The sequence below is a fragment of the Rhinatrema bivittatum genome, chromosome 7, assembly GCF_901001135.1.
Source record: "Rhinatrema bivittatum chromosome 7, aRhiBiv1.1, whole genome shotgun sequence".
Taxonomy (NCBI): domain Eukaryota; kingdom Metazoa; phylum Chordata; class Amphibia; order Gymnophiona; family Rhinatrematidae; genus Rhinatrema; species Rhinatrema bivittatum.
The window spans coordinates 133,434,177-133,460,411 of NC_042621.1; the positions used below are offsets into that span (position 1 = coordinate 133,434,177).

General features: G+C 43.6%; 1 protein-coding gene across 2 annotated transcripts in view; it reads right to left on the reverse strand.

Moving 5' to 3' along the window:
- Positions 1–26,235, reverse strand: part of HELLS (helicase, lymphoid specific) — a 330,133-nt gene that overhangs the window by 113,677 nt on the left and 190,221 nt on the right. For both annotated transcript variants that reach the window (XM_029609169.1, XM_029609168.1), the window contains exon 11: positions 3,136–3,332. In XM_029609169.1, the coding sequence (XP_029465029.1) occupies positions 3,136–3,332 (197 nt within the window). The remainder of the gene's footprint in view (positions 1–3,135; positions 3,333–26,235) is intronic.

Below are 26,235 nucleotides of genomic sequence, written 5' to 3' on the forward strand. Positions count from 1 at the left end.
CTGCATGCGAGGTAAAAAAAAAAAAATTCCTTCTTGGGCCAGATGCAACCACAGAAAGGAAATACACAGGGGGCTGGAAAAAGGAGTTTGAAAGCAGGGCTGTAGCTTGGGAATTCCTACGCTATAGAGGTCAGCTTGAAAGCTTATTCTCTGTCTCCAATTCCTGGTAGAGGATCATAACCCATCTGTCTGGACTGGTGTGGCAGAACGAGAAAGGCAGGATTTTCCATACTTACGGTGCCTGAATGTAAGAACATAAGAAGTTGCCATACTGGTCAGAGGGTCCATCAAGTCTACCATCCTGTTTCCATCAGTGGCCAATCTAAGATTTCAAATACCTGGCAAGTACCCAAGCATTAAATAGATCCAATGCTACTAATAACAGTAATAAGAAGAGGCTATTCCCTAAGTCAACTTGATTAATAGCAGTTTTAAGGACTTTTCCTCCAGGAATTTGGCCAGACCTTTTTTTAAACTCAGCTACGCTAACTGGCTTAACCACATCTTCCAGCAAAGAATTCCAGAGCTTAACTGTGCATTGAGTGAAAATAATTTTCTCCGGTTTGTTTTAAATGCCTCCTACTCCTTGTATTACCTGAAAGAGTGAATAACCAATTTACATTTACCTGTTATAGTCCTCTCACAATTTTATAGACCTTTCATATCCCCCCCTCAGCTGTCTCTTCTCTAAGGTGAACAGCCCTAACCTCTAACTTTTCCTCATAGGGAAGCCGTTCTATCCCGTTTATCATTTTGGTCGCCCTTCTCTGTACGTTCTTCAATGAAACTATATATTTTTGAGATACAGTGATCAGAATTGCACACACTACTAAAAGTGAGGACTCACCATGGAGCAATACAGAGGCATTATGAAATTCTCCATTTTATTCACCATACCCTTCCTAATAATTCTAACACTGTTTGCTTTTTTGACCACCGCAGCACACTGAGCCAACAATTTCAGTGTATTAGCCACTATGATGCCTAGATCTTTTTCTTGGGTGGTAACTCCTAATATGAAACCTAACATATAACTATAGCAAGGGTTATTTTTCCCTATATGCATCACCTTCAACTTGTACACATTAAATTTCATCTGCCATTTGGATGTCCAATCTTCCAGTCTCACAAGGTCCTCCTGTAATTGAGCACAATCTGCTTGTGATTTAACTACTTTAATTTTGTCTCATCTGCAAATTTGATCACCTCATTTGTTGTTACCTTTGCAGATCATTTATAAATATATTAAAAAGCACCCAAGTCCAAGTACAGATCCCTGAGGCACTCCACTATTTACCTCTCAACTGAGAAAAATGGTGTTATGCTCAGGCTTGTGGACCCTTGGCCGACAAGAGGATGGTATACCTTTCGGAGGGTCCGTAGGCTCTCGTCGGGTGGCGAGGCAGAACAGGAGGCGGGAGCAGCTGACCCTTGGCACTGGAGGCTGAGGCGAACACGGAGGCGATGAAGAGACGAGATGAGGCGCTGTGTCTTCACCACTGGTGGTCTGCGGTCCCCCCGGGAGGAGCCCGTAGGGACCCGATCGCTGGGACTTAGGTGGACCTAGGGAGGTCAGGGAAACAGTGCAAGGGCCAACTGGAGCTTCGCCCTGGAAGCCCGCGGTCCCCCCAGGAGGAGCCCGTAAGGACCCGGGCCGCTGGGACTTAGGCGGGCCCTTGGAGACGGTAGTCTTGGAAAAGTCCTAGGTCGAGTGCCAGAGGGTCGTCGCTCACCAGTCCGAAGTAGTACGCCAGAGGATCACCACTTGCCAATCCGAAGTCAGGAACCAGAGAATCACCATCAGCCAATCCGAAGTCAGGAACCCGGAAGACGAAGCAGGAACCAGAAGCCAAGCTCAAGGAACTCACCGAGGCAAGCAGACTGGACAAAGCTCACTGGAGACGTTGCCAAGTCGAGGAATGAGCAGAGGAAGCCTGCTTAAATATTTCCTCTGCTCTGGATCATTGGAAGCGGGTGAGTATCATTAAAGGGATCAGGTCCCTTTAAATCCAGCAGGGGGCGTGGCCTCGTGCCTAAAGATGGCGGCGGCCATCTTGGATTTCCTCCGAGGAGGAAAGCCAGCAGAGTGCCGCGAGGGAGGAGCAGGGACGGCTCCCCAGCGGGTGGCCAGACTGCGGACCATCCCCGGGGTGATGGGCACCGGCCCCGGTGGAGGTAGTGGGCCGCGCCCGTGGCCGTCCACAGGCACGGGACACAACAAATGGCCATTTAATCCTACTCAGTTTCCTGGCTTTTAACCAGTTTGTAATTCACGAAAATATACTGCCTCCTATCCAATGACTTTTTAATTTTCTTAGAAGCCTCTTATGGGGAACTTTGTCAAATGCCTTCTGAAAATCCTAATACACTACATCTAGCAACTCACCTTTATCCACATGCTTATTAACTCCTTCAAAAAAAATGTAGTATATTTGTGAGGCAAGACTTCCCTTGCGTAAATCTATGCTGGCTGTCTCCCATTAAACCATGTCTATCCAAAAACAATAAGGAACAACCCATTTTCTTGCCAGACACACAAATATTCTTCAACAGGACTTCCTCTCACCACTTCTTGTGCTAGATCTGGGAGTCCAGGAAGCTTGTCCCTGTCAAACACCTATAGCACAGCTCTGAAAACCTAATGACCCTATGCAGCCTTAATGTCTGTGATGTGCTTTTCATAAGATACATTTGCCAAGACTGGCTCCTCAAGCCTGTAGCTCACCCAAAGAATCCAAAAGAGGAAATACAATGAGGTACAAGTTCATTCGCTCAGTCATGAAGAGAAGACAAAGACTATTAAAAAGTTGTTTTAGATGTGAATGATTCAAGTGGTGCATTACAATATGCCCCAGAAAAGTGGATGAGACAGTCGTTGCTGTATATTTCACAACAGTGTAGTAAAAAATTGCATTCTAGCTGACATTAACCCAAATGTGGAGATGACTCCTCTATGCCCCTCTACTGGAAGAGGAAAAACCACAGAAAGAGTCACCTCACATGTGGTATTATTTATTTTCAAAGAATCCTTGTATTACCTTAACAGAAGAATAGAACAGACATGTTGTATGACAAATGCTTTTTTAAAATGTAACTGTAGAATATAAATATTTGAAATTAAAATTAAAGGCCTACCTTTTTAAGTCATCAAATACATCTGGTAACAGAAAATTAAGCAGTGACCACAGCTCTGCTAGGTTGTTTTGCAAGGGAGTTCCAGTTAACAAAAGTTTGTTGTCAGAATTAAACTGCTTCAGTTCTCTAACCAGACGACAATTCATGTTTTTAATCCTATGGCCTTCATCCAATATCAGATACTTCCAGTGAAAATTCTAAAAGAAACAAAAGTCATGTTACAAGCTATAGTTTTTCCCTTTAATGCAAACAGGCCAAAATAAATTAGATATTTGAGAACAATGGATAAGGATCCAGACCGATAGAAAAGCAAACCAGAAACTAAAGTTTTGCACAATATTAACAATAAGAGCTACTCAGAGCTCAAACTGGTGCAATTTAGTGAGACAGGTTAAAAGTGCTGCTGTAAAATTCAGTGTTAGGACATTTCTAGTAACAGCAATTATTGAGATGATCATCTAGCAGATGACTAGTTGAGACAAAGAACAGGAAAGGTAAACAAGGAGAAATGCACGTATTTTATTAATTATGTAGTATTAGGAGTTAGTCTAAGTTTTCATTTTCTAACATTACAAATGCTGCATGTTTTACTAACTGGGTAAATTAAATTTTCTTGAATTTATCATCTTTAAATCTTGACTGTTGTAGAACAACTTGGCCAGACCAAACAAATTAGGCACAAAATGGAGTTCTAGCAAAGTACTGTGGGGCATAATTTTTATTAGACTAAGGCTACAAATGTACTGGAGTATGTATCTGTCATGTTGGACATCTACATGCAAGATGGGGTCCAGCACAACAAAGAAACCACAACAGTTTATTCATGCTCCCAGAGACTATAAATTGGTCTTTATCAATTCAAAGTAGTGCTTTGAACCAACAAACTGATGCTTGCAACAAGATCCCCAATTACAATTCGTAGCAAATGAATTTTGTTTTGGTTAATTCTGGAAAAGAAACCTATAAATTATTTCTCATGAGGTGGTCAGAACCAATCATCTTGATTTTAAACAGGACAAGCCTAGTGGTTAGAGCAGTGGGCTATGCACCAGGAGACAGGGATCAAGTCCCACTGTCACTCCTTGTGACCTTGGGCAAGTCACTTTACCCTCCATTGCCTCAGGTACGATCTTAGATTGTAAACCCTCTGGGGATAGGGAAATACCTACAGTACATGAATGTAATCTGCTTTGAAATGGCTTAAAGTGTGAAAAGCAGAATATAAAAATGTAAATAAATCTCTATGGGATCTTAGTGTTTGGATACTTGCCAGGTTCTTATGGCCTGGATTGGCCACTGTTGGAAACAGGATGCTGGGCTTGATGGACCCTTGGTCTGACCCAGCATGGCAATTTCTTATGTTCTTATAACCTTTGGTTTCACACTGAAACCCCTTGCCCTGCTGATGCTGAGAGATATATTATTGACTATTATATGTCTGTGCCTATCCCACTCAGAGTTGAAAAGGGTGAGAAAGGAGAAATGTAATCTTACCTAATAATTTCCTTTCCTTGAATCCTGCCTCACACCAGTTCAAGTGTGTGGATTTATTTCCCTCTACCAGCAGATGGAGAAAGAGCACACAACTTTTTTTCCTGATGTCAGTGCTGGTTCTTACTCGTGATAAAGTCTAGAGAAAGCCAGTATTCTTAAGATAAAACATTATACATAGCAACAAACCATGATAAACATATAAACTATAACGTTAAATATTGAAAGAGAATCCTCAAAGAAAAATTACCTATGCACACCTCCCTGGAGGGAAGAGGAGAGAGAACAGGAAACAAATCAAGAGACAGAACACACTGTAGATGTTTTCTTACTATCTCTTAGAAAAAGAGTATTCCTGACACTGACCCAAAGTTTACCTCTTTCCCATAGCAAAAGCCCCAAACTTTCCAGGAGGGCCTTAGTGTAGCAGGATTTAAAGAAACAAAATTATCAGGTAAGATTAAACTTCTCTTTCCTTATCCTGCTACACCAGTCCAGAAGTAACCAAACCCAACTAATCTGGGAGGGATGAAGTTAGGACTGCTCTGACAACCCCCACTTCAAAGGCTGCAATCTCTTTTGCATGAATATCCAATTGGTAATGTTTACAGAAAGAATGCAAGGAAGAGCAATTGGCCACTCTGCAAATATCTTCCAGGGCAATAACTGAAGCCTTTGCCCACAAAGACTGAGCTCTCACAGTAGGCACAGAAAACCTCCAGAATCTGTCTTTTTTTTTTTTAACTTTATATTTATTAAAGTTTAAATATAAACAAAGGAAAAAAAACACTGCATTCAGAAAAAAGAACTAAGAATATGAATAGTAACAAAGAAAAAAGGTAAAGTAAAAAGGGAAAAAAATAACATTCATTGTCTCCATTAAGAAACACTGTATGGGGGAGACAGAAAACTAAGGGAGTATAAAAAGAAAATAAAACAAAGAAATAGACTTAACGTGAACACAGCACGTTCTTTAACTGGATCTATACTTTCCTCCAACTAAGTCAGCAGGCATTGTTGGCACAATTCTAGATTCTAGAAAGGACCTTAGATGTTCAGGAAGGAAAAAGACAAAACAATTATCGCGGTCCCTAATAATGCATTTACAAGGATAATGTAATACAAAAGAATATCCCAATGAGGTAGCTTTAGATCTCAAGGCAATAAAGCATTGCCTCCTCTCCTGTGTAGACCGTGCAAGATCAGGAAATACGAGCCATCTGTCCAAGGAAAAGAGGACAGATTTCTAAAAAAAAGTTCTCCTTAACTTCATTAATATTTTGCTCGAAAATAAAAGAAACAAATTAGAGCGATCAACTACTTTAACCCCTGAAATTTCAAAAAAATTGAGGTAAATTATCAGCAATATTGAGGGAAACAGGCTGAAGATTCTGAGCATTCGCTCCACAATTAACAGGGAGAAAAATAGCTTTATTAATAGAAAATTTGTCCAGTGTCAAACTAATACATCCACAAAATATTTTTGTTTTAAGGGTGGTAGGTGGTGTCCTCTCTAAACGCTTTAGGGAAATTGAGAAATCTTCAATTTAAACCTTTGGCCTGATTTTTCAAATGCTCCACACGCCGGGATAAGATTTATTTATTTAGTCATTTTATATACCGTCGTTCCAAGTAAAGATCACAAAGGTTTACACTAATGACATTCATACTTGGCTACAGCCAGCTTTTCATGGTTAGCAGCAATTTGAGAGTGACTTTCTATTTTGGTAGATTCAAATCTTAAAGGTCAAAAAATGGATTTTCTTATTGGAATCTTTACGGGATCTACCAAGGCCCATCAGATAGCATCCAACTTAACTACTGCCGGCTTACTGATTGAAAGTGAAGACTCAACAGTAGGATCTTGCAAAGTCAGCCCAACACTGCCTAACAAGGCCGGTTCAAACGATGACAGATCCACCCTCGGATGCAACCAGAGAGGCAGACAATCAGGGAGTTGTCACAAGAGCATCATCAGTGCGCACATCCAATGGAAGTAAAGAGGTGAGTTTCTCCTCAGAAGGCAACCTGAGATCCTCATGATTGAGCATTACTTCTCCTGGAAGAAAGGTGCTCCCTCACCAGTTCCTGCAATGGAGTCTTCGGTCCCCACTAGTGCTGGACCATTGGGCATGAGAGATGATATAAGCTGCTGCCCAGGGAGAGAAATATTGGCAGGGGGTAAACGACACCCAAACCTTCCCCTTTCACTTAGACAACATGCTGAAAGTAAATCAAAGGAAAGCTAGGAACAATTAAACACAGCCCACATCACACTGCCATCTCGGCTCCCCAAATTCCAGAACCTCTCTTCAAGATATAAGTTGTAGTAATTATCTCTTTAATCCACTTCTCCAGTGTTATTTTGGAAGCAGCTTCTCCTTTATGTGGCCTAACAAAAAGATTTGTCAGATTTTTAGAATTAATTAGTAACCCCAAAGTACCTAAGGAGGACCCATGGATATGCAAAAACTGCAGAGACCTGTTCTTACCATGGAATTCCTCATTTGAAAACACTAAAAGAGAAATAATCTGATTTAAAAGGAATGTAGAAACCACTTCAGGCAAGTAGAGGGGAACTGGTCAGATCGAGGAGTCTGAGGAAAAGACTAGAAAGGGATCCCAGCAGAACAAAGCTTGCAATTCAGAGATACACTTAGTCAACCAAATAGCCACTAGAAAAATTTTCTTCAGAGATAATTCCTTCAGAAAAGCATGCTTAAGAAGCTCAAATTCTGATCCACAAAGACATAAGGTACTAGATTGAAGTCCCAATATGGTCCAACTGGCCTAAAGAGTAAACACAACCATTTCACCCCTTGAAGGAAACAAGACATACCCAGATGGGAAGCAACGGAGACCCCTTTAACTCTACTCCTGTAACAGGAGATAGCAGCCACTTGAACCTTCAAAGAATTTAAGGCCTGCCTCTTGTCCAGTCCTCACTGAAGGAAGGTTAAATGTTTGCTTACCACAGAGATATAGACCATCTGGGCATCAGATCTGCTGGGCTGGCATTTTGAACATGGCCTGGTTTTTTTGCTCCTTCCTCCAAACTGCCAGGTAGATTTGCCAGGTAGATTCCCTCCAGTATGATCTCCTGTGGGGGAATTTTCTGTAGCGGTTCTCCAAAGTTAGTTTTCCTGCTCCAGGGATTTTTCTCCTGTGTTATTAGATTCCTTGCAGCATGTCTCAGATACCAGACCCGAACGTAAGCCAGCGAAGTGTAATTCAGAGGCCTGGTGAAGGGGCGTGGGAGAGCAGAGGGCAAACCAGGATCTCTTCCCATTCCTCTTGTCCGTGGGACACCTGGTGCATATAGGCTTTGTTTTCTACAGATCAGTTTGGTGCAGAAGAGACTTAACCAGATGGCTCAACTGGAATCAGGAGCCACTTTTCTTAGCATACGCTTTGTATAATCTTATTAGGATTTCTTTTATGTTGGTGGCACAGCGGAGGCTGCTGTGGCTAAGGAATTGAATGGTGGATATTTTAAAGCCTCAGCTGTGCAAACTTCCTTTCAAAGGGAATTAATTGAGAATTTAGACAAATTGGTACAGGTCTGGGAGAGCCAAAGCCGCAACAGCTTGCTAAGGAATAGATCTCATTTGTTATTACTGAGCCAACAGAGATCAGGGACAATTTTGTGACTCCAAAAAATTATAGGTTAGGGAAGCAGTTGGCCTTTCAGTCAGGTCTTTTCGAGGGACTAGAAAATCAAGAACCGATGCATCTGGCTCCGTTTGGGTAAGTCACTCCTCCTAATGAAGTTTTGTTAGACTCACTTCTCAGTTATACCGTAGTTGGCCACCTTCAGCAGTTTTACCAGGAATAAACCCACATAATCAGATCGGTGGGTCTTGGAACTTGTAGTTTTGTAATGCTCTGGGATTTGCTGCCACGATTCCCAAGGCTTTTATAGTCACTCCCTGTGCTTCTCCCACCAGGAATGTGGCAGTTCGTTATTCTTGAGGCTTATCCTTTTGCAGGCTATAACTCCAGTTCAATGCAAGGTCAAGGTCACCACTCCATTTACTTTGTGATTTCAAAGGACGATGGTTTTTTTAGGCCCATTTTTTTTTTATCTGAAGGGGGTAAGCAGCCTTTGCATTTCTCATTTCAGCATGGAGACTCCACAGTTGGTATCTTAGTGATTGTCTTTACTGGATCTTTCGGCAGCATATTGGGATATTTTTATATTCTCATCAGGGAAGAACATCAAACGTTTCTTTTTTATTTTTTTTTAATCCTGGGGATAAATTATCATTTCAGAGCACTTTCCTTTTGTCTTTCCACAGATCCAAGAGCCTTTACTAAAGTAATGCTAGTTAGTGGCAGCTTTCTTGAGAAAGGAAGGGATCATAGTCCTCCATATCTTGATGATTGGTTGATCAGAACCAAGTCCCATCAAAAAGGCCTTATGGCATCCAACAGGGTATTTCAGATTTTAGAAGACTTGGGCTGGGTAATCAACTTCTCAAAGAGCAAGCTCTTTCTCTCCCAGTTCTTAGAATATCTAGGAGTTCTGTTCAGTACCAAGGGAGTCCGGGTATATCTGACTGCCAAAAGAACGGCCAAGATTGTGGGTGAGGTGGAAAGGTGCAATGCTCAGGAAGCTCCCAGAGCTTGAGATTATCTGCAGCTCTTGTGCTCCATGGCAGCCACCTTAAATTTTTTACCATGGGCCATAGCTCACTTGCATCCTCTGAAGTTTTCCTTTCTCACCGATCTCCTCAATCTCAAAATTACAAAATGCATCTTCTTCCAGGGCCATTGCGGTAGAGCCTCTCATAGTGGTCAACATCATGGAATTTGACAAAAGGAGCAAGTCTGGAACTGCCCTTGTGTGGTGTTCTCACAACGGATTAACAGGTTGGGCAATGCACTGTCGGGATGAGGTAGTTCAAGGGCTCTGCTCTCAGGAGGAATCCTGGGGTGCATTAACAAACTGCAAACCAGGCCATCAGATTAGCTGTGTTAAATTTCCTGCCTTTGGTAAAGGGATGGCTATCCAGGTTCTCTCCAACAATGCTACCGCAGTGGCTTACATAAACAGGCAGAGAAGTACTCTGAGTTAAGGGGTGTCTGAGAAAAACCTCCTTTTCCAATGGGTGGAACAGAATCCTCTGCAAATTTCTGCAGCACATATTGCAGAGCTAGTGAATGCTTCAGCTAAGTTTCACAGTAGGAACATTGTGAATTTCGGACAGTGGGAAGTCAGTCAGGAGACCTTTCAGAAAATAATGGATCGTATTGACCCAGTGGTGACTCACGAATGTGAAAATTCACAGGTACTGAGAATATGGACACCTTAATCCCAACCATGGCCAAGGTGGGAGTTGTATATATTCCCTCTCTGGCCTCTGATAGGAAGGGCTTTGAGAGAGAGAGAAAAACAGGACTGCTAAATCATTTTAATGGCTTCAGATTGGTACGTGGACCTGGTAAGGTTGCAAATCAGTGTTCCGCTTCATTTCGTGGGAATTCGAGGACTCTTGCTTCAGGGTCCAATTCTCATGGAAAACTCATCTCTATTCTGTCTTATGGCCTGGCTCATGTGAGGTTGCACTTGTGCAGGAAAGGGTCATTTTCTGTAATATCTACTCTGTTAAAGGCCTGCAAAACGTCCACTTCGCTGGCTTACGTTCGGGTCTGGTATCTGAGACATGCTGCAAGGAATCTAATAACACAGGAGAAAAATCCCTGGAGCAGGAAAACTAACTTTGGAGAACCGCTACAGAAAATTCCCCCACAGGAGATCATACTGGAGGGAATCTACCTGGCAAATCTACCTGGCAGTTTGGAGGAAGGAGCAAAAAAACCAGGCCATGTTCAAAATGCCAGCCCAGCAGATCTGATGCCCAGAGCTCTGCGTGGGAACAAAGGCTCACAATCTCCACTGATGGATCAGCCTCAGGTTCAGCTGTTGCTGAACTGAGTACTTCCGGGGCTTTCGACAGTTCCTCCAAACTCTTCTCGCTCCTCGTGCAGGTGCAGCAGTAGAAACCTGCAGCAGTACACATCACAACACCAGCTCCCGCAGGCTGCACAACTACGCTCAGACATGAAGACAGGTCTTGCAGAGGCAGCAACTGAGACAAGTCACCCAGATTCACTGGAGAATCCTTCCCCTTGAGAATAAGACTTATCCCATAAGAACATAAAATGCCATGCTGGGTCAGACCAAGGGTCCATCAAGCCCAGGATCCTGTTTCCAACAGAGGCCAAACCAGGCCACAAGAACCCGGCAATTACCCAAACACTAAGATGATCCCATGCTACTGATGCAATTAATAGCAGTGACTATTCCCTAACTAAACTTGATTATTTATTTAACATTTTTCGATACAGACCTTCATGAAAAAGATTCATATCAAATTGGTTTACATGGAACTTGGGGACTAACTAAATAACCATATAACAAGAAAACAAAGGCAAAGGATTAATAGCAGTTAAAGGACTTCTCCTCCAAGAACTTATCCAAACCTTTTTTGAACCCAGCTACACTAACCACATCCTCTGTCAGCAAATTCCAGAGCTTAATTGTGCATTGAGTGAAAACATTTTTCTCAGATTAGTCTTAAATGTGCTACTTGCTAACTTCCTGGAATGCCCCCTAGTCCCTTCTATTATTTGAAAGTGTACATAACACATTCACATCTACTCATTCAAGACTTCTCACGACCTTAAAGACTTCTACCATATCCCCCCCCTCAGCCGTTTTCTCCAAGCTGAATAGCCCTAACCTCTTCAGTCTTTCCTCATAGGGGAGCTGTTCCATCCCCTTTATCATTTTGGTTGCCCTTCTCTGTACCTTCTCCATCGCAACTATATCTTTGAGATGCGGCAACCAGAACTGTACACAGTACTCAAGGTGCGGTCTCACCCTGGAGCGATATAGAGGCAATGATTTTAAAGTACCTTTGTAAAGCTTTAAAAAAGCTTTGTAAAGCTTTGTAAATGTACCTCGTCAAAGTTGGATTAATATATATGTTAATTTTCATATCACTTCTCTGCTCCAAGTTGTACTTATCCCTGTTTTATTGTAACTGTAACTTTTTTTTTTTGGTTCAGCACATGTTATTTACTTCGTTCTCTATACCTTTCATCACTCCCCTGTTTATTGTAAACCGGCATGATGTGACACTCTCACGAATGCCGGTATAGAAAAAAACTAAAATAAATAAATAAATAAAATAAAATAAAAGTATTATCTACTATGATGCTAGATCTTTTTCCTGGGTGGTAGCTCCTAATATGGAACCTAACATCGTGTAACTACAAGAAGGGTTATTTTTCCCTATATGCAACACCTTGCACTTGTCCACATTAAATTTCATCTACCATTTGGATGCCCAATCTTCCAGTCTTGCAAGGTCCTCCTGTAATATATCACAATCTACTTGTGATTTAACTACTCTAAAAAAATTTTGTATCACGCGCAAATTTGATAACCTCACTCGTCATATTCCTTTCCAAAATATATATATATATATATTTATATTTAAAAGCACCAGTCCAAGTACAGGTCCCTGAGGCACTCCACTGTTTACCCTTTTCCTCTGAGAAAAATGACCATTTAATTCTACTCTCTGTTTCCTGTCTTTTAACCAGTTTGTAATCCACGAAAGGACATCGCCTCCTTTCCCATGACTTTTTAGTTTTCTTAGAAGCCTCTCATGAGGTACTTTGTCAAACGCCTTCTGAAAATCCAAATACACTACATCTACTGGTTCACATTTATCCACATGTTTATTAACCCCTTCAAAAAAAATGAAGCAGATTTGTTAGGCAAGACTTCCCTTGGGTAAATCCATGTTGACTGTGTTCCATTAAACCATGCCTTTCTATATGCTCTACGATTTTGATCTTGAGAATAGTTTTCACTATTTTTCCTGGCACTGAAGTCAGGCTCACTGGTCTATATTTAGGGCTCCAGGGGCGATCCGGGTATTTAAATATTGGGGTTACATTGGCCACTCTCCAGTCTTCAGGTACAATGGATGATTTTAATGATAGCTTACAAATTTTAACTAATAGATCAGAAATTTCATTTTTGAGTTCCTTCAGTACCCTAGGCTGCATACCATCCGGTCCAGGTGATTTGCTACTCTTTAGTTTGTCAATCTGGCCTACTACATCTTCCCGGTTCACTGTGATTTGGTTCTGTTTGTCTGACTCATCACCCCTGAAAACCATCTCCGGAACTGGTGTCTTCCCAACATCCTCATTAGTAAACACAGAAGCAAAGAATTCATTTAGTCTTTCTGCAAAGGCCTCATCTTCCCTAAGAGCCCCTTTAACCCCTCGGTCATCTAATGGTCCAACTGACTCCCTCACAGGTTTCTTGCTTCGAATATATTTTAAAAAGTTTTTATTATGAGTTTTTGCCTCTATGGCCAACTTCATTTCAAATTCTCTTTGCCTGTCTTATCAATGGTTTTACACTTAACTTGACAATGCTTATGGTTTATCCTATTTTCTTCAGATGGATCCTTCTTCCAATTTTTGAAGGATTTTTTTGGCTAAATTAGTCTATTTTACCTCACCTTTTAGCCATGATGGTAATCTTTTTGCCTTCCTTCCACCTTTAATGCGTGGAATACATATGGACTGCGCCTCTAGGATTGTATTTTTAAACAAAGTCCATGCCTATTGAACACTTAACCTTTGCAGCTGCACCTTTCAGTTTTTTCTATTTTCCTCATTTTATCAAAGTTTCCCTTTTGAAAGATTAGTGTTAGAGCTGTAGATTTACTTATTTAACAGTTTTATATACCGCAGTTCAGGTAACATTGTTACTAATCACGTCGGTTCACATTTCAACAATTACAATGACAATATAAAGAATAATTTATAATGTCTTACATAGAACAAGGAGAGTGAAACTTGGATAATAACTTACAATGAACAGGGAGAGTACAAATTATATACAAATAGCTTATAAGAACAGAATGTGAAGTCACTGGAGCTGTCTTGGAAAGACCTAGAGTCACTGTCATGATGTTCGTTCGGAGAAGCAAGTGCGCATGGGAGATTATTGATGGAAGGATGTTGAGGAGGTGTCAAGGGGAGGAATTCTTCAGTAGTGGTCTGTGAGAGGATAAATGGGTTATGAAAATGCTTGGTTGAACAGCCAGGTCTTAAGTCTTTTTTTGAAGGTGGGTGTCGATTGTTCGAGCCTGAGATCTGGAGGGAGTGAATTCCAATGTAAAGGGCCTGCGGTGGAAAGGGCTCTTCTACTTAGTGTTGATATTATTGTCCCCCTTCCAGTTATTAGTTTAAATTTGATCATGTTATGATCACTGTTGCCAAGTGGCCCCACCAGAGTTACCTCTCTCACCAAATCCTGCATTCCACTAAGAATTAAATCTAAAATAGCTCCCTTTCTTGTTGGTTCCTGAACCAATTGCTCCATGAAGCAGTCATTTATTACATCCAGGAACTTTACGTCTCTAGCAAGTCCTGATGTTATATTTACCCAGTCTATATGGGGGTAATTAAAATTTATTCAATTCACCAAAAATGAGGAACCCAAAATATAACACTTCAATTAATGGCCTACAAAGGTGTCAGCAAGCCTTGACATTATGTGTCACTCTCAAGTAGACACTAACCGGTCTTATCTATCATTCATCTTCATCATTATTTTAATGCAACAAAATATTTTTTCTTTTTTCTACACTGGCCGGTGTTTCGCTGAGTTAGCTTCCTCAGGGGCGTATAGAAACACTTTAAATCAGAGCCACGTATCTTTTTAGACGGGACCGGACGTCTCAACCATCTTGAAAAATAAACAAATGGAGGTAATTAAAATTTCCCATTATTATTGCACTGCCAAATTGGTTAGCTTCCCTGATTTCTCTTAGCATTTCATCATCTGTCTGACCATTTTGTCCAGGTGGATGGTAGTATACTCCTGTCACTATACTCTTACCCAACACACATGGGATTTCTACCCATATAGATTCTACTGAGCATATAGTCTCTTGTATGATCTTTATCCTGTTGGACTCTATACCCTCCCGGACATAAAGTGCTACACCCCCACCAAGTTGATTCTCCCTATCATTGCGATATAATTTGTACCCTGATATAGCACTGTCCCATTGGTTATCCTCCTTCCACCAAGTCTCTGTGATGCCAATTATGTCACTCAACATTTTCTGCTATACACTCTAACTCTCCCATCTTACTTCTTAGATGTCTGGCATTGACATACAGACATTTCAAAGTGTGGTTTTTGTTTGTATTAACCTGCTTTTCAGTTGTTAGGGATGATTTGGAAATCATTAGCTTCTGTGATTTTTTACATATAGGCACATAGACTATGTTTGCTTTTATTGGAACCTCTCTGTTGGGATGCCCTAACTCTCCTGTTTCATTAATATCCTTCAAGGATACATTTCTCCGAACCATGCACTGAGTGACTGCCGGCTTTCCCCCTTGTTCTAGTTTAAAAGCTGCTCTATCTCCTTTTTGAAAGCTAGGGCCAGCAGCTTGGTTCTACTCTGGTTAAGGTGGAGCCCATCTTTTCAAAAAAGTCTCCCCCTTCCCCAAAAAAGTTTCCCCAGTTCCTTACAAAACTGAATCCCTCTTCCCTGCACCATCATCTCATCCACCCATTGAAACTTTGGAGCTCTGCCTGCCTCTGGGGACCTGCACATGGAACAGGAAGCATTTCAGAGAATGCCACCCTGGAGTTTCTGGATTTCAGCTTCCTACCTCTCTCCCACATTTTCCTATGTCGTTGGTGCCCACATGTACCACGACAGCCAGCTCCTCCCCAGCACTGTCTATAATCCTATCTAGGTGACGCGTGAGGTCTGCCACCTTCGCACCAGGCAGGCAAGTTTCCAGGCAGTCCTAACGTCCACCAGCCACCCTATCTACATTTCTAATAACTGAATCACCAACTATGATGGCTGGCCTAACCCTTCCCTCCTGGGCAGTAGCCTTGGGAGACTTGTCCTCAGTGCGAGAGGACAATACATCACCTGGAGAGCAGGTCCTTGCTACAGGATCACTTCCTGCTACACCAGTGTGATGTTCTCCTACTGGGAGACCTTTCTGATCCAAGGCAGCACTGGGGCTGCCAGACTGGATTTGGGACTTGGCTACTATGTCCCTGAAGGTCTCATCAATGTACCTCTGTCTGCCTCAGCTCCTCCGCTACTCTAGCCTCCAGAGATCGGACTCGTTCCCTGAGAGCCAGGAGTTCTTTGCACCGAGTGCACACAAACAATCTCTCACCAATGTCCTTTTATGGCTCTCTCACTTACATTCCAGACCTAAGAATAAAAACATTTGCTCTCTATGCCTTACTCCCTCATTCTCCCCCCCCCCCCTCTTTTTTTTTTTTTTTTTTTTAAAGAAGAAAGCAGTGGCGCAGCGGGTGGATGCGAGGGGGTGAAAAGGCAGTTTCTATCAGAGGATCCTTCTCAAAACTACAAGTTAACACCAACTGGCTCTACCAAGCTTCCTCTAGAGTTGAGGATCTTGAATAAGACTTGCTAACCTGGCAAACTAGGTACCTGGCCTGTTGTCTGCTCAAACATAAGCAGCCAGAGCAGTCCAGCCTAACTACCACAACCACTCCACCAGACCAAGCCCAGCCTGGGAAACCCAACCCTGCTGCATTTGACCAGCATGTACTACGATCAGTTTCTCTCAAACCCCCACCTTGCTCCTATCAGTGTCTCCCAAACCTCTCCTGGAGACACACCTAGTCAATTGAATTTTCAGGATTTCCACAATATGCATGAGATAGATTTGCATACCCTGGATCCCCAATATATGCAACTCTATCATGTATATTCATTATGGATATTCTGAAAACCGGACTGGTTAGGTGTGCCCCCTGGAGAGGGTTGGGAAACACTGCTCTAGGCAGTCCCAGCATAACATTCCCCCAGCCCACAAGAAAAATGACAGGGGTGCAGAGGCTCCAAAATGAACCTCCCCTTTCCACATGTCTACTATGCTCCTCCTCTCCTCTCCCTTTGACCACAATTATCTTCCTTGTCCCTACACGCTCTTCTCTGTTCTCATCCCCATCTTGCTCTCTCTCTCCCTAACACTCCCCTCCAATGTCCTTTTATGGCTCTCTCACTTACACCCTCCACCATTACTTCTGGCTTTCATACACCCACCACCTCTCCCCCCCAACATTCACTTCTTTTGCAGTCATTCCCCCCATTAACATTCACTCCTCTTGCACTGCCCCCCACTTCCATGTGTCTCTCTCAAATCCTTCTCATTCAATCAATCTTTGGCTCTATCACCTTTCCACTCCCATCACACTTCTAGTTTCTTTTCTCTTCCCTGCCCCATCACCTTTTCTGGCTCTATCACATTCCCTCTCCCTCCCTTCTAGCTCTCTCTCACACCTCCTTTCACCTTCACTACCTATGACTGTCACATATCCTCACTCTCACTTCCTTTTCACCTACTCTGGCTTTCTCATACACCCCTGCCCCATCATCATACCATTTCTATATTTTTTTCCTTCCCCCCCAATCACCTGCAGTCCTTCTTGTATGCATACCCTCCCCAAGTTTCTCCTACCTCTCTGCTGTCTTTCACCACTCTTTTGAACCCCTAATCTGTCTTGCTTCCTCCCTACACATGACTCTCTATAACACCCTATCTCAGCCCTTTCACCCTCCCTTTACTTCCCCTACCCAAGCCCTGGCTCCCTGTTGCAGAACAGATGGCAGCATGGACTTTGGAAATGAATAAGGTGTCAGATAGTCTAATTTGCATTGCTGCCTTCAGAGAGATGGGAAGGAAAACAATATTCGACCACTCCTACCACTACCAACCATCTCCACAGCATAAGCGACTACTTGTGCTGTTACCCCCCCCCCCCCCCCCAACTCTTGCAACATTCATCCCTTTTCATGTCATTGCCCTCAAAAGCATTCATCCACTCTTGCACCATTTCTCCTGTTGAAAAGTTATACAAGGAAAAATTACTACTTAACTGATAATTGCCTTTTCTTTAGTACAGAAAGGTGAATCCAAACCAGTGGGGTATGCACCTCTACCAGCAGATGAAAACAGAGTAAAGCTGACATCACGGTATATATACCCCTGCATTGACATCAGCCCGCCTGTATTCTCTGCAAAAGCCAACTGTGGACAAACTAACAAACTTGATTATTAACAGACAATCTTTCTAGCACTCAGCCAGCAGGAAAACATCGAGTTCAGACAAAGTGTAATAACACTAGTCTAGGGACAGGATTGACACTTATCAGTACTCCCTGGAACACACCGCACCGCAGGAGGACCATAACACAACCATACAGCAGCCAAGGGTGGGAAGGTGGATTCACCTGTCTGTACTAAAGAAAAGGAAATTATTATGTAAGTATTAATTTCTCCTCTCTTAGCATTCATACCAGTGAATCCAAAACCAGATGGATGTACCAAAGCTACTACTGAACTGGGTGGGAGGCTGCCTGCAGACCAGTCAAAACTGTATGTGCGAAGCCTGCATCCTCCTAGGCCTGCATAGCCAAGCGATAATGTCTGGAAAAGGTGTGTAAAAAGGATCACGTCGCAGCTCGGCAAATGGCAATGGGAGACAACAATCTAACCTCTGCCCATGACACTACCTGAGCACTAGTGGAATGAGCTCTAATCTGACTAGGCAACAGCTGCCCAACATCAACATATGTGGCCATGACTACCTCCTTAATCCAGCGGGCTTATGTAGCCTGTGAAGCCAGCTCACACCATTTACTCCCACCATGGAGTATAAACAGTTGTCTGTCTTTCACATTTTCCGTGCTGGGCTCCATCGGATGATGTCACCCACATGTGAGGACTACCATCCTGCTTGTCCTAGAAGAATGTCATTGAGCCTGTTCTCCCATCTCCATCTGCTGGTCGGTGGGCACAACCCATATGCATGGATTGGCCTGATTTGAAGAGAACAAAGTCTTGGACCTGCCAGCACCTCTTTCACCTCCTTTAGTATCGTGGAATGAATCAGGCCCCATGAATTTGTCCACTTTCAGTTCTGTCAGTTCCACCCAAACACTCTTCTGTAAATAGGGTTTTTATCTACCTCACTGCCATACATACTCTTGCCTACCAGCAACAGTCCCCCTCCAAGACCTTTAGTGAATACTGAACTGAAATGGTTTAATATTTCTGCTTTTTTCTCATCTTTCTCTACACAATGACCCTTGGCACCTTTCAAGCTTACAAGACTGTCTCTGGGCTTCCCCTCCTTTCCCTGATATATCTGAAAGTCATCTATTTACCGCTTTGGTGATCCTTTCTTCCACTTGAGTTTCTGCTATCTGATTTCTTTCGTTGTCTTTCAGCTTCACCAGATATTCTTCCCTGTGTTCTTTTTTAGCTCCTTTGTACTTTTTGAATACTGCGTTTTGCCTTTATTTTTTTAGCCACCTCTTTAAAGAACCATATTTGTTTCCTTTTCCTCTTATTTATTTACTTTTCTTACTATAAACTCTGGGCTGAGAGTCCCAGATAAAGGCCCTAGGAACCACACTTCATAGTCTCTGATATCAATACTTCCCATGCCATTATTTTTAATTTAATTTCCAGGATTCCCTGAACTGGGGAGGGGGGGTGGATTCTCTTCTAGGCACTGTGCATTGCAATTAATACATTCCAATGTTAAAGTCAAATGAACTTGCAATGAAGAAATGAACCTTCATTGCAAGTCTTCAAAAAACACCTCAAAACATGGCTGTTCCTAAAAGCTTTCCCACCTGACACGTAACCTGCCCAAATGCAACACACCACGCCCCCTACACAAGCATCTCACGTCACCATCTTCCCTCCATTGCACTACCTTCCTCCCACCTATCCCCCCCTCCTCCCCCCTTTCAACCCTCCCTGCTAACCTTAACCTTAAATTACCCTCATCAACAAGTCATTTATGTACATATGTTATATACTATAATCAAATGTTCCATGTAATCCTGTTATTTCTGTTATAATTCGTTATATTTATTACAATGTTATAATTTATTATATTTATTACAATGTTATAATGTAAAATAGGGCTGTTACTACCCTATTCTTTTAGTTATCTGGAAACCGATGTGATATCTCGATCGAACGTCGGTATATAAAAGAAATAAATAAATAAATAAATAAATAAATGTAAACACGCAGCAGCAATAAGCACTTTGGAAGCATTAGAGGGTTTCCAACAAACTTTATTTATAAATGTGAAATTGGTGAAAGTTCTTTACAGCGTTTGGTGTTTCAAATCAGATATTACAAATCCTTAATTTGTTACGTTTCTTCTCTCCAATAAATATATATAGATGGTTCAAACAATTTCTAATTTATAAATCCAAATTTTTTCCTCTTCAAACAATGTTAGGGCAATTTTTAACCTCCATCCCAAATAGGGGATAGTTCCTTTTTGTTCGGTTCAGTCAATCTACCTCTCTTGGTGTTCCTTCTTCTCTTTACTCTCAGTACTTGATAAGCACCTTTATACTCCTCTTCTCCTTGAATCTCCTTGAGATGATAGTGAACCTACTATTAGGTCCAGGCACTCCTGCTCTCCCCTTCATTCCCACATCCAGGAATGAATGAGAACCCACTCCTCTTGAGAATTCCTTACAGTTCGCCCGTATTCTCAGTCTGAGAAACAACACTCCTTTGTTTTACATGCACTGAGCCTCTGGGTGAGTACTCAGGCATGCTGAAAAAAAAATGTTTCAAAAGGGAAACAACTATGAGACGAGGAGGATGGAAAACACGCCTCTCAAACACGAGGTCTACACTATTTCAAGACACAGTCCTTCCAAAGGGTGAAGGCTTTCTCCTTTCTGAATCCAGGTCTCAATCCAAAAACCCCAAAGCCTCTCCCCTCCTGAAAAATAAATAAAACCAGGGAACCTCCATGGACGGTTAACTAAGATTTCACATCTTAAAATGGTGGCAGGGGTTTATATACGCTAAGAGCACACTACTCTAGGCGCCCACATTTTGGGATTGGGGGGGGGGAGATCTGCAGGCCCACACTAGCTATTCTGTTTCTTCCCATTCAGTAAATGGATCATTTCTTCTGTTAGAAATCTATTCTAGTAGAGCTCTGGGAGGATCTCTATATTCTGTAAAAATGCTGCCTTTACAATAGCTCCTTTTAATTTGACCCACTGTTCCACATCACCCCAATTTCACCCAGTCTTCTAGCACCTCCTCAAGGTAACTTCCCATTTTAAAGTCAGTAGTTTTGAAGTACAAAGAAAACACAACAAATTCCCAATCAACTAGCAAATGTTGCTTACCTGATGTAACAGGTGTTCTCACAGGACAGCAGGATGTTAGTCCTCACAAATGGGTGACATCGAGGATGGAGCCCTGTACGGAAAACTTTTCTGTCAAAGTTTCAACAAGCTTTGACTGACACTGGCACACTGGGTGCACTGAGCATGCCCAGCCTGCAATTATCCCTGTGAGCCACAGGTGTCTCCCTCAGTCTCGTCTTATAGCTAAAAAGCGCAAGCGAAACTAAAATAAAAGTATACAGACCCAACTCCGCGGGGTGGCGGGCGGGTTTCGTGAGGACTAACATCCTGCTGTCCTGTGAGAACACCTGTTACATCAGGTAAGCAACATTTGCTTTCTCACAGGACAAGCAGGATGGTAGTCCTCACAAATGGGTGAGTACCGAGCTGAGGATGCCCGGGAATGCACCAGATACACCGCAGATGCGCAAAGGCGTAACGACTGAGGTGGAAATGGGAACGGAGGGCATCCGCAACACCATAATGGGTTTGTGGAAGGATGTTGGGTAGTGAATTGAAAAAAGTAAGAGTAGGCGGACTGGCCAAACATGGAGCATGCCGGCTAGTCAAATGTAAGCAATAATAGGCTGCGAAGGTATGGAGAGGACTCCAGGCTGCAACCTGATAAAAAAGTACAAGCAGCAGTAACCAAAGGGAAGCTGTTAAGGCTAAGACGGACACAACAGTATGTGGATACCCACAGTGTTGTAGTGAAATGTCTGCTTGTTGGTAGGAAAGGAAATATAGACCACTTAATCAGAAGGATTAGGTCTGTGTGGCCACTGGAAGTAGCAGCTTGACCCTTGCATGAAGGAAAGAGTCAAGTGGAATTCACATGGAATGCAGTGCAATGTAGATAGAATGTAAGCGCAGCATTACTGTCCAGGAATGTGGAAAACCCAGTCTCTCCCTAGGGCGAGAGAGAGAGGTTAGGAAAAATTAATAGAGTATTTCCTGAGGAAAGGAGATACAACATCTACCTGAAAAGGATAGAAAGTTGAATGCGTAGAACTACTCAGTGGCAGAGGAACGGAGTCAGGTGAGTATGGAAAGAGTGCATAACTCACGGACCCTGCTGGCAGGAATGACATTAAGAGGGAAAGAAGTTCCCTTGCCAAACTGTGGAAGAGAGGAATGGAAAGGCTCAAACGTAGAATGTACGAGACTTATAAGGAGAATATATATGTTCATTCCGTGATTAGAGAAATAGAGGCGGCTTGATCAGTGGATAATCCATGGTAAGCCGACTCAGAGAGGATTACCGAAAACGGGAACCCAACTCCCAAAACGATACACCTCCTAAGAGAAAGGTGTATCTATGTGGAGGATGTCTGGAGAACAGAATCCGAGGGAGTAAGAAAAAATGGTGGAAAAGTAAAAGGGGTAATACCTCTTTTTTTTTTTTTTTTTTTTAGCGTCAGGAGGTAAAGCCTGCCATATTAAACGGCAAGATTTATGTTTAGAAGGTTTTGTGACGCTACCAGAACCTAAGAACATCAGTGAGTCTATGATTTGGGACTGACTGGTGAGAGAATAAAAGGTTACTGATATGATGGATTGAGAAGTATGGGAAAGCATACTGATCTCAGTCAGGGAGTGGGGAAAAGAATACTGAACCCCATCCCAGTTCAACATTAGAAGAATGCTGGCTACGAGAGGCAGCAGAAGAGATATATTGAAGAGGCCTTTGATGGAAGAAAAGGCATCTAAGGGAACGCATAGGAAACATGTGCAGGGAGCAGAACCTGTGCATCGTATGGAATGATGCAGACGCCGAGGAAAGTTTAGTTAAACTCAGCGTTAAAAGATTTGCCCTGTACACATGTAATTGAGACCATTCGAGAGGATAGAACCTACGTGGAGAAGGTCTGATAGAGCGTTCACTAAATCTCTTAGATATGTGGCCCAAGGACGCATGAAGTGAACAAGGGCCAAGGGTAGAGCTGCGCAGCTGTCTAGCAGAGCAGCTAAGAGGTAATGCGTGCTTATGAGTTGGAAAGCACATTGTCCCTATGCTGTCTGTCTGTATGCACAAAGAATTGTTGCAAAAGCAGTATTGGAAGGCATAAGGGCATAACTCATGGGTGCAACGTCCAGGACGTTTATGAGAAACTATGCTGGAGTGCAATAGATGCATAATGGGTTGACAGCTTTCAGGAGAAACTTTATAACCCTAAGGAATTGCGAGCATGAGTCGAAGGAGACTAGGTCCTAGTTCGAACTGGGATAAGAATCAGGGACGAAAGCAATGAAACCACTTAGGTCCATTGAGTATAGAATGTCACTGAATATAACCCATAGCAGTTTTGAATTATGAGAAAAATGCATAGTGGGAAGAAACCCCATAGCCCAACCATGAAAAGTTGAAAGGCTGAGGTTATGGAAAATATGCGCAGGGACATATAACAATGTATCAGAATGTCTGTGCGCATGCTGGACAAGAGGGTCTTAAGACTGTGGTGTCCAGAAGTGTTACAGAAGGGATTTATGGCAGTGACAGTAATCCCAGTTAGTAAATGTATAGTGAGTCCTGAAAAAAGTGAGAGCTCCTTGCATGTACTGAAAGTGGTTAGCAGTAGTCTATGCAAGGAAAGTGAATGATGTTACACTCCGCAGAGAAAACAGCATTCACCAACAGTGATGCAAGAGACAGTTCACTTACCGAAGCTGGTGCCAGCGGCAGAGCTTGGGGTTGTAATGTTGACTCACCATAAAGCACATAGAAACATTAAAATAATGTACTTACTGCAGTATGGAGTGATGGTAACCAAAGATACCATTGTACCTGTGACGTCTAAAGAAAGTTGGATTTTCTTAGGTCCAGGATGTGCGGAGAGTAACTATTTTCTGTTAAAAGAAAGAATAGTGCAATTAAAACTCCCCAACCCCCCTCCCTTCTCCCCTCTGCACTTCGTAGTGCCTGGGGGAGTGTACCGGGACTTTGGTACAAGGTGGGGTGGCCGCTCTGATATCTGACCAGATGGGAGACCAGGAGGTGTCCCAATGGAGGATATCATGTAGGCTCCTGCAGGTGTGTGAGCGGTAAGTGGTACCCGCATTTCTGTATGCTGTACAAGGAGACACTGAGACCTGTGGCCAGGCCTCAAGGTGGACTTGTACATGGGGCAATGGTTGCTGAATCTCATGTTTAGCAGATCAGCCAATGCAGCTGGACGTTGGTTGGGAGGGAACCAAGAGTCAGAGCATTGGTCGGCACAGGGACTTGTTACTGACAAGAGAAGAAGCCCTGCTGCAATCCCAAGAAGATAGAGGGGTTCTCCTGATATTGTGGCTAACATAGCTAACATAGCGATATGTGACACTAATACAGTTCTAAAAGGCACATGACCCAGAACTTTTCGAACCACGGTCCGAATGGGAGAACACAACTCTATGGGAATGCCGCCGAAGCGGGTACTTACCATCCGACGTGGATCGCCGCAAGACGAGCCGGTGAAGATTGTTGACTCAGACGGTCTCCGGAGTCCTCGAGGGTAAGGCCGGGGACGTAAACGTCCATCTCGCTCTGAAACCCGGTATGGTGGCACAGGTACAGAGGAGACAGGCCAGGCGTGAGTGGCGTTTAGACTGCTAAGTGTAACAGATGGCCACAGTCCCACACCACTTGACGGTGGGGCACGCCAGGAACAGAGGAGCCCTAACGGAACTCATGTTCCCTTCCCTCGTCACAGCGGCTCGATGTGTCGTGACGCCAATGCAGAAGCTGTCGGACCTGGATCTGGAAGTTCTGGATCACCAAGGACTGCCAAAACTGTAGGAACAGTGCTGATGGCAGTGGTGATGTCGCTCTGCCCGAGCGTTGTCCAGCCTGGAGAAGGATGGCACCGATGTGCTGGATGGCATCAGCGGCGGACGATCACGATGTCGGCGATGATGGGTGCCACGGTGCTCGGCCCGGTCTTTCCCCAGCGCCGAGATGGAAGCCCTCGTCGTCCTGGAAGGCGATCGATGACGAACTGTCAGCACGCCTGCTCTGCTCCTGACACAATGGAGTGTCTTAAGCTAATACGGGGCTTAAAAAAGAACCCAAAGCGTGGAGCAATGTGAGGAGGCGAGGGTATTATGTGGCGGTGCTATGTCGGTATTGACGATATTGAAGGCAACCTAAGGGGCTTCGAGGATATCATCAAAATGGGTATGAAAAATCGTCGATGACTGGCCAGGAGAATGATGACAGTGACGGGCACTGACAGCAGTGGCATAGGTATCTTTGAAACGATGTGGAATCGAATAATCGAAAAACATTGCCGTTATTGAAAAAGATACCGGCATCGACTGAGTCGAAGTCGAATCAATAGGGCGTCAAGGACACCGAAGGAAAACGGAGGTGTCGAGGGCATCGATGCATGGAGGCGGGCATTTATGCTGTTTGTGGCATGGCCACGGGCATCAACTATAGGGCCACAGACGTTGACGGTATCGATTTGGACAGACTCAGATTTCCAAGTGTACATGGCATCGGTGCCCCAGACACGTGTGTCGGTGGCATCGATATGGACACGTATGGAATCGATGGCATGGATCTCCCAGTCGATGAATTCCATCCCGGCATCAACGCCAGTCATGGAATCGGCATGGGCATCGATGCCAGCCATAAGGCTGGCATTGGCATCAACGCCCATCCACGGAATCGAGCCGGCATGGATACCCACCGATGGGACCCACCTGGGCATCGAATTTCACCGATGGGAGCAGCCTGGCATCGACTGCCCTCGATGGATGCATTCTAACATAGATGCCCATGGATGAAACACCTGGGCATCGGTGTCCATCAATGCAAAAGGACCTGGCACCGATGCCATCGACGGACGGCCATCCGGCACCAATGCCATCGACGGACAAGCCATCCGGCACCGATGTCCATCGACGGACAAGCCATCCGGCACCGATGTCCACCGATGGGGACCATCCGGCACCGATGTCCACCGATGGGGACCATCCGGCACCGATGTCCACCGATGGGGACCATCCGGCATCGATGCCCACCGACGAATCGATATGGCACCGATGCCCACCGATGGAAAAGGGCTGGACATCGGTGAGGAGGATGGGGCATCGATGGCATCCCCAAAAAGGGGGGGTGGCATCGATGAAGTGACCCTGGGATCGTTAAAAAGTGTCTCGGGCAGCGGTGGCGGCCACCCGAGTATGCATGGCAGTGACTAACAGCGTGTGCGTCAATGGCATGCATCCGGGTAGGGACGGCACCGAGGAAGCCCAAGGAAAAAAACAGTGCGTAGGAGGAAAAAGCCTGGTAGCACTGAAAAGCAAAAAACATGGATAAAGGCATCAGGGCACC